Source organism: Mandrillus leucophaeus, unplaced genomic scaffold (assembly GCF_000951045.1).
Source record: "Mandrillus leucophaeus isolate KB7577 unplaced genomic scaffold, Mleu.le_1.0 Scaffold7, whole genome shotgun sequence".
Classification (NCBI taxonomy): Eukaryota; Metazoa; Chordata; class Mammalia; order Primates; family Cercopithecidae; genus Mandrillus; species Mandrillus leucophaeus.
The window spans coordinates 6468635-6477992 of NW_012107585.1; the positions used below are offsets into that span (position 1 = coordinate 6468635).

The window sequence follows — 9358 nt, forward strand, 5'->3', positions numbered from 1 at the left end:
GCTAATTTTTTGTATTTTTAGTAGAGATAGGGTTTCACCGTGTTAGCCAGGATGGTCTCGATCTCCTGACCTCGTGATCTGCCCGCCTCAGCCTCCCAAAGTGCTGGGATTACAGGCATGAGCCATCATGCCTGGCCTATTTTATTTTTATTGGATCAAATCTTTCCTTCTGCTGTCTGATTCCCTTGTAACTTCTCTGCAAGTTTTATATAATAAATGATTTTTGTCTCTGAGTTCTGTTTTGTAGTTGGAGTTTCCATTGATTATCTTGGGGGCAGATCTTGTTTTCAAAACTGACTGAACTGCTGCCTGAGAAATGTCCCTGAGGGCTGTTTACACTCACACATGCCCTCTTTTCAACTCCTGGGGTGGAATAAAAAAAATCCTTCCTCTTGCTGGGCCCTAACCTGCTGTGATTAATGGCCACGGTACCTGGCGAAGTTGACATCTGCCAGTCCTAGACTGTAATTGAAGGGTAACAAGAACTTGTGGGGTGGGTGTGGTGGCTTGTGCCTGTAATCCCAGCTCTTTGGGAGGCCAGGGTGGGAGGATCGCTTGAGACCATTTCGAAACCAGGCTAGTCAACATAGTGAGACCCTGTCTCTACAAAAGAAATATAAAAAAATTAGCCAGGCATGGTTGTGTGTGCCTGTAGTCCCAGTTACATAGGAGGCTAAGGTGGGAGGACCGCTTGAGCCAGGGAGGTCTTGATCCAGGGAGGTGGAGGCTACAGTGAGTGGTGATCGCACCACCGCACTCCAGCCTGGACAACAAAGCAAGACCCTGTCTCAATAAATGAATAAATAAAAATAAAATAAAATAAAAAGAACGAGTTTACTGAAATACTGTGGAGTACCTAATTTTCTCCTTCCTTCTCTGTTTCTTTCTCCTCTTCCTCCTCCTCTCTTCCTTTTCCACCTTCTTCACTGACGGTTTCACTTTACATTTCAAAAGACTAGCATTCTCTCCCTCTCTACCTGCTTCCATTTCCCCTGGGTGCAGTTTCCTGAGATGAAAATCAGGCCCTGTCTTTCCTCCCCACCCTGCTCCCTCTCCTTGCCCCCACCATCCTGGCAGCCTCCTCACCTGCTGGTACCAGTGTTTCACCAGGCGCAGGAGGCTCTTCAGCTTAGTTGGCCGATGTTTCACAAAATTTCTCTGCAGCTCGCTGAAGGATGGGGAGAAATTTCCAGGACCACCACAGGCCTTGATCAGGCTCACATAGATCTCAGGCGGTGGCTGGGAGTTGGGAAGAGAAGGCCCTGGGGAGTGAGGGAGCAAAGGGAGAGATTGGGGATTGAGGAAGCCGGAGGGTGGTAAGTAGTATTTTGGGGAGAGCCTGCTTATACATTGGCATTATCCCTCCAGGGACACTTGAGACCTCATATCTACAGAAACCAAAGGTTTGCCTTGTCTAACTGTCCTTTTTGTGAAATTCTTACTCTCGAGAACCAACATTGGGCTTTCCATGCATCAGGCCCCTCCTATTGTCCTCCCTGAATGTCCTCAATGTCCCTCATTTTCTTTAACATCTGTTTTGGATCTCTTTCAACACTCATAGGGAGGCCGGGCGCAGTGGCTCATGACTGTAATCCCAGCATTTTGGGAGGCTGAGGTGGGCAGATCACCTGAGGTTAGGAGTTTGAAATCAGCCTGGCCAAGACGGCGAAACCGCATCTCTACTAAAAATACAAAAATTAGCCGGGCATGGCATGGTGGTGGGCACCTGTAATCCCAGCTACTTGGGAGGCTGAGGCTGGAGAATTGCTTGAACCCTGGAGGCAGAGGCTGCAGTGAGCCGAGATCGCGCCACTGCACTCCAGCCTGGGCGACAGAGCGAGACTCCGTCTCAAAAAAAACCAAAAACTCATAGGGAGAACCAGTTCCATGGTACACATCACTGAGACATCCCAGCACTCTCTTCCTTGCTAAAATCAGATCCTGTCTCTTACACCTTCTCCCAAGAGCAACTCCGCGCAGCCGGCCACTGCAGCTGATAGGAGTTAGCACGTGAGATGAAACCTCTAGGGTCTGGGCTTGCAGCACGTAGGTTTTACCTCAAACACCTAGGACTCTGCCCGAGGACAAACAACAGGGCCAGTGAGTTAGTGCTCCCGAAGCAGCCCCCAACCAGTGACGGCTGGGAAGCTGGTGAGTAAGCACTCCAGCCTCCCACTTGGGATCCCGTGGAGGCACATTCCGTAACGTGACTGCGAGTTCGCCCAGGACGTGAAGCTGAGGGTGGTGACTTGCCCACGGATGCATGTTGTATTGAATTCTTGCCTTTCCCATCTCAATTCCATACTTCCCTACCAGTGCTTCCTGGGATGAACACCCAAATAAACTGCTTGTCCTCACATCCATGTCTTAGGATCTACTTCTAGAAAACGCAGTGACAGACCCCCACCCCCACTTTTAGCTCCTTCCCCTCACTGGGTGTCAGAGCCCCCTGAATGTTCTTTCCCCAGAAAGTCACTTCCTGAGCACTCTTTCTGTGGTTATCCAGGCCACCGTTTACATCATTTGCAATCATCTTTTTTTTTTTTTTTTTTGTGACAGAGTCTTGCTCTGTCGACCAGGCTGGAGTGCAGTGGCTCAATCTTGGCTCACTGCAACCTCCACCTCCAGGGTTCAAGTGATTCTCTGCCTCAGCCTCCTGAGTAGCTGGGATTACAGGCAACCACCACCACACCCAGCTAATTTTTTTTTATTTTTAGTACAGATGGGGTTTCACCATCTTGGCGAGGCTGGTCTTGAACTCCTGACCTTGTGATCCACCTGCCTTGGCCTCCCAAGGTGCTGGGATTACAAGCGTGAGCCACCACGCCCAGCCTGCAATCATGTATTTATCTCTGCAATTCTTTGGTCAATTTCTGTATTTCAAGTTAAGCGACATGATAGCCAGAGTTGGGTTAATCCTGTGCACTGCAATAACCCAGCCCTGAGCATAGGACACAGATGGAATGAATAAATGTGGGTGTGTGCACATGGCCATGAGTAAAGGTGAGACACTGGGAAGTCTCCTGGGATGGGCAAGTGTGTGAGTCGGGTGGGCTTCCCCTCCCCTTACAGCCTTACCCAGGGCTCTGTAGGCAGGCACGATGGTGACCGTGATGGGCTCCGCAGTCCCTCTGGTCTGGATGGTGAGGACGAGAGCATTGGGGACTCTCTGCTCCACCCTCAGGTCCTCAAGCCCAAGGGCCAGCAAGTCCTGGCTTTGCCACATGGTTTTCTGTATCAGCCTCAGAACTTCTTGGTGGTGCTTAGCTGCCTCCTGGAAGCTGTGGAAACAGCTCAGAAACGCCACCAGCTCCACCTCTCTGGTGCTCCTGAGAACCGTGCCATTCCCGAAGGAGCCCACCTGCAGAACAGAGCCGTCACCCTGAGGCCCACTGCCATGTGCCAGGCAACCCCTGCAGCACTTCACATGCACGGTCTCACTGAATGCTCACCACCCGCTAAGGGATGGGTAGTGGGTGGTACTGATACCCACACTTTACAGGTGAGAAAACTGAGATGTCTGGAGGATCTCGAGACATGGGATCGAGAAATGGGGCAGCCTGAAAAAGATCTTCTCTTCCCTGTTTCTTAGCTGGGTAAATGTTCTGACTCCTAAGACCTTCATCTGTAAAATGAAAGCAATGGTGGAACATGAGTCACTGGGCCACTGGGAAGATCAGATGAAATAATGTATACCAAGGGTTTGGTGGGGTGCCTGGCACACAGGAAGTCAGCAATAGGTTTCTCTTTCTCCTCATTAGTCATTTGTCCTGGGTCTTGCAGTTTGCAGCCCTCAGAGCCCAGCCTTGTTTTTTTTTTTTTTGAGACAGGGTTTTACTCCCATTGCCCAGGTTGGACTGCAGTGGTGCGATCTTGGCTCAAGCGATCCTCCTACCTCAGTCTCCCAAGTAGCTAAGACTACAGGCATGTGCCACCATGCCTGGCTAATTTTTGTGTTTTTTTGTAGAGATAGGATTTTGCCATATTGCCCAGGATGGTCTCGAACTCCTGGACTCAAGCGATTTGCCCCCTTGGATGCCCCAAATGCCCAGCTTCTTATCTACTACACTGCATTGCTTCTGAGACCCAGTCTTCTTATCCACAGAGTAAGGCCAACTCCAGAGGAATGGTAGCATCTACTCCTATGGGATTGTTTGAGGATTCTGGGGGTGGTGGTGGGGCTGAATAATTTCATGACATTATAAAGCAAGGAGCAAGTTTGCCTGGTGGATTTAAGAGCCACAGGCTGTGAAATGGGGCAGCCTGAAAAAGATCTTTACTCTTCTCTGTTTCCTAGCTGGATAAACATTCTGACTTCTAAGACCTTCATCTGTAAAATGAAAGTAGTGGTGGAACAAGAGTCACTGGGCTACTGGGAGGATCAGATGAAATAATGCATGTCAAGCGTTTGGTGGGGTGCCTGGCACACAGGAAGTCAGCAATACGTTTCTCTTTCTCCTCATTATCCAGCTGACTTAGACAATCCCTTCTGCTGCCGGGGTGTCAGTTTTCCCCCTTAGTAACGGAAGGAGGTTGAGAAGGGATTTTTTGATGTTTTGAGATTCTAGATGAGCTCTCCAGGCCCTGTTGCCTCTGGTATGCAAAGCCCCACAACTCTCTGGCCGCCTCTCCTGCTCATTCCGTGTCTGCAGGCGGAATTGCTACGGAGGCACCAGACCCCCAGTGGGCTACTTTTCCTGGTGGATGGAGTCACTGCACACGAATCAGATTCTAGCTGTTGCTGGATGACATGAGCACGCCCTGTGTCCGGCACCCCTGAGAGCCCTGTGTACATATTATCCCTTTTAATCTTTACTTCCCAGCCAGGCACCGTGGCTCACACCTGTAATCCCAGCACTTTGGGAGGCCAAATTGGGCAGATCATGAGGTCAGGAGTTCAAGACCAGCCTGGCCAACATGGTGAAACCCCGTCTCTACTAAAAATACAAAAATTAGCCAGGTGTGGTGGTGTGTGCCTATAATCCAACCTACTGGGGAGGCTGAGGCAGGAGAATCACTTGAACCCAGGAGGCAGAGGATGTGGTGAGCTGAGATCTCGCTACTGTACTCCAGCCTGGGTGACACAGTGAGACTCCATCTAAACCACTCCCCCCCAAAAAAAACCCTTCACTTCCTGTATTGAGGTGGGTACTAGGAGAATTATTTCCAATTGTACAGATGAGAAGACTGAGGCAATGGGGAGCTTGCCATGGTCTCCCAGCCAGGAGGCAACGGAGTTAGAGAAAGAGCCAGAACTCAAGTAGTGCGTGGTTCTTCTGCCTCTTTCTTCCTCGTGACCCAAGGCTGTGAGCCAGTCCCTGCTTCCAAGGGATCACAGGCATTCAGACCCAGCACCTCCACCCCCTGGGAGAGGGCTGGAGATGGCACCCTGTGTGTGAATGAAGGACACGTTCCCCCCAAAGGCCAGTCTAGACTTCCCTTTCTTTTTGAGACAAGGTCTTGGTCTGTTGCCCAGGCTGGAGTGCAATGGCACGATCTTCACTCACTGAAGCCTCGACCTCCTGGGCTTAAGCAATCCTCCCACCTCAGCCTCCCGAGTAGCTGGAACTACAGGCATGCACCACCACACCCAGCTAATTTTTTATACATTTTTTGCAGAGTCGGGGGTCTCACATTTTGCCCAGGCTGGTCTCGAATTCCTGGGCTCAAGCAGTCCTTCCACCTTGGCCTCCCAAAGTGCTGGGATTACAGGCGTGAGCCACTGTGCCTGGCCTAGACTTCCCACTGCCTTTCCCACTGGTAAGATCCAGGCAGAGAGAAAAGAACACATCCAGAACATGCTTCCTGATTTGCTTTGGTTTTAAACGTATTTAAGCACAATTCATTTGAAGACAAGCATTCCCTTATGTGGACCAGCTCCACTCACTAGATTTTCAGAGGGTGGGGAAAGGGAGGGTTTAGACTCGAAATAAGATATATTATTCCTCATTAGTCACGGCTCTCTGGGGATTGCTACCATTTAGTTATTTCAAGAGGAGAAGTGGCTATGATGTGCAGGAAGAATTTGAGGCTTGGGTAAATAGCATTTCCTGCCGTAAAAACTCATTCTTGGCTGGGTGCAGTGGTTCACACCTGTAATCCCAGCATTTGGGGAGGCTGAGTTGGGTGGATCACTTGAGGTCAGGAGTTCGAGACCAGCCTGGTCAACATGGTGAAACCCCATCTCTACTAAAAATACAAAGATTAGCCAGGGCGTGGTGGCGTGCACACACACAAAAATAAACTTATTCTTGTAGCATCCTCCTCTTACCAGACATTCCTTATTCCCTCCACTTTGTTCTCAAGGTTGTTGGGGAGGGGGTGGTCTGGGAGGGTCTGCCAGAGTCAAACATGAGTCCCAGGCCCAGAAGAAAGCTTGGCAAGAATTCTAATGATGCTTCTGTTTCTGAGCATTTATCATGCATGAATCATTGAGTCTGCATTGCCCCACTGGCTTGGTGAAGGAGAAATGATGATTCCCCAGTCACAGATGAGAAGATTGTGGGTTTGAGAAATAAGAGTGGGAAGGTCAAAGCCACACAGCTGGTAAGGGAGGAAGTGAAGAGTGTGTCTAGTATCAGAATTTGTGGTTTCTCACTTATAAATTGTATGGCCTCAGGCTTCATATGCTGCGGATAGGTGCAAAGAACGGATAGGGGCCCAGGGCTTCTAGATCCCTCTGTGAGTTGGTTGCCCCTAGAGAGAGAACTTGAGCACTGGGCTGGGAGTCAGGGGTCCTAATTCTAGTATTGCCTTTGCCACCAACTCGCTGTGTGACCTTGGGATATCTCTCCCCTCTCTGTGCCCCAGTTTACTTAATTATTTAAGTGGGTCATTGGTTAGACTGTCTGATTCTCCAAAGCCTTTCTAGCTCTGACCCTCTTGAATTTTGATCTTAACTAGCACAGGAGGTGGCATGAAACAGCTGGAGGAAGGGCTTGGGGAAAAATCTCAGTGAGGGGGCTTGGGTTCCTTGAGTCAAGTTCAAATCCTAGCTTCAACACTGTGTGACCTTGGACAAGTCATCTCACCTCTCTGAGCCTCCATTAAAAAATCATTTTAGTCCGGGCGCAGTGGCTCACTGTAATCCCAGCACTTTGGGAGGCCAAGGAGGGTGGATCACGAGGTCAGGTGATCAAGACCATCCTAGCCAATACGGTAAAACCCCATCTCTATGAAAACACAAAAAATTAGCCAGGTGTGGTGGTAGGCATGTGTCATCCCAGCTACTTGGGAGACTGAGGCAAGGAAATCGCCTGAATCCGGGAGGCGGAGGTTGCAGTGAGCTAAGATTGTGCCACTGCACTCCAGCCTGGCGATAGAGCAAAACTTAATCTCAAAAAAAAAAAAAAAGAAAAAAAAAAAAATCATTTTATTGGACGGCCAGACATGGTGGCTCACATCTGTAATTCCAGCACTTTGGGAGGCCAAGGTGGGCATATTCTTGATCCCAGGAGTTCGAGACCAGCATGGCCAACATGGTGAAACCCTGTCTCTACAAAAAATACAAAAATTAGCTGGGCATGGTGGTGCATGCCTGTAATCCCAAGCTACTTAGGAGGCTAAGGATCACCTGAGCCCAGGGAGATCGAAGCTACAGTGAGCGGTGATTGTGCCACTGCACTCCAGCCTGGGTCACAGAGCGAGACTCTGTCTCTAAAAAAAAAAAAGTCATTTTATTATAAAAAAGTTAAAACATATAGAAAAGTAGAAAGATGATACAACTAACACTCATATATCCAACTAGTTGATTCAACAAGTCTAAATTCCTGGCTACATTTGCTTAATGTAAGCCACGTTAAAGTAAATTACAGGCACCAAGGAACGTTGTCCCTAAAATACTCTGGTGTTCGTGTCCAAACAAAAGAGAACATTCTCCCTGATAACCACAAGACTACTGTTACACCTAACAAAATCAACAACGATTTCCTATATCACATATATATATATATATAGAGTATCTGATATCTAGGCCATATGGAAATTTCCCAGTTGTCCCCAAACTGTATTTTACAGATGGTTCATTCACACCAGGATCCAACCACGGACCTTGCGTTGTATTGGTTCTGAGCCTCCATTTTGCTAATCTGTAAACTGGGAAAAGAATAGCACCTATCTCACAGGGTGCAAGAATTAGAGATAGTGTATGTTAAGAGGTTAGATGTGAACTATTATTACTAGAGTCATTCTGCTCCAGGCAGTGGTGCAGTGGGGTGTAGACAGCGAGGTGGGATGGGGTGTTCTGCGATGTCATCAGCATGGGTTAGGGATAAGGAGGACAGGGGTCCCCAGCATCTTCAGGGATGTGGACTCTGATACTGGGTTTTGTCCTGTGTGGGGGCTGGAGGACCCCAGTCTTACCTTGATTACCTTCAGCACCTGCACATCCTGGTCCAGCCCACGCTTTCCCTGGAAATGCTCCTGCCTCAGAAACTCCTCCACGGTCCGCACAGCATCTAGAACCTCCTCCTTCCACTCCCGGTGGGGCTGCAGCCACTGAGCCACGAAGGAGTCCAGCCTGGAGGCTGGCGTGCTGTACAGTTCCTGCATCAGTGCCATCTCTGTCCCGAGAGTACCACTGCTGGGCAAATATATAGCCGGGCAGATATACAGCCAGGCACCTACCCAGCTCCCTGGCACACACCTCCTTTTTTAAGGCAGCTCCTCCTCAACTGCCCTCCGGTGCTCTATGGGATGAAGCTCCTAGCAGAGAGGAAACCAGGTGTGATGGGCTGACTCCAGGTCCCCCTTCTTGGAGACCCCCTTGCTGCAGTAGGGGCACAGGAGGACGCTGGGCTGAGGCTGGAATGCCTGGGGCCACCTTAACAGGTTGGCCGTCTAGTCAGTCTCTCTGCTGTCAGTTTCGATTCTCAATTTTTAGAGTTCCCTTTTATGATGTTTGGAAACTGAAATTGGATAGTGTTTGACCCCAGAGGTGGCAACTTGCCCAGTAGGTTGGAGTTGGATAGTGGTTAGCCAATTCAGCTGCTTAAATCTAAGGAAATTGAGGCTTGGGAATGGAAGGGACTCACTCACGTTCAGGTGATGGAGTGAGAATCTGGAGCCCAAGATAACAGACTGGGAATTCTAGCTACCCTGTGCCGGACTCCAGCCTCTCTGGCCCTCACATTCACTATTCATAGAGTGGGTTTTTTGTTGTTTTTTTTTTAATTAATTATTTATTTATTTTGACAGGGTCTTGCTCTGTTGCCCAGGCTGGAGTGCAGTGGTGTGATCTCAGCTCGCTGCAACCTCTGCCTCACGGGTTCAAGTGATTCTCCTGCCTCAGCCTCCCGAGTAGCTGGGACTACAGACATGTGCCACCACGCCCGGCTAATTTTTTTTTGTATTTTTAGTA

The 9358-nt window shown here is 49.3% G+C and overlaps 1 protein-coding gene across 2 annotated transcripts in view; it reads right to left on the reverse strand.

Annotated features, from left to right (window-relative positions):
* OASL (2'-5'-oligoadenylate synthetase-like) overlaps positions 1-8845 on the reverse strand; it is a 20071-nt gene extending 11226 nt beyond the window's left edge. For both annotated transcript variants that reach the window (XM_011964449.1, XM_011964448.1), the window contains exons 1-3: positions 8362-8845; positions 3079-3361; positions 1087-1262 (exon numbers count right to left, since the gene is read on the reverse strand). In XM_011964449.1, coding sequence (XP_011819839.1) covers positions 1087-1262; positions 3079-3361; positions 8362-8559 — 657 coding nt within the window. In that variant the 5' untranslated portion in view covers positions 8560-8845. The remainder of the gene's footprint in view (positions 1-1086; positions 1263-3078; positions 3362-8361) is intronic.
* Between the last annotated feature and the right edge of the window lie 513 nt (positions 8846-9358).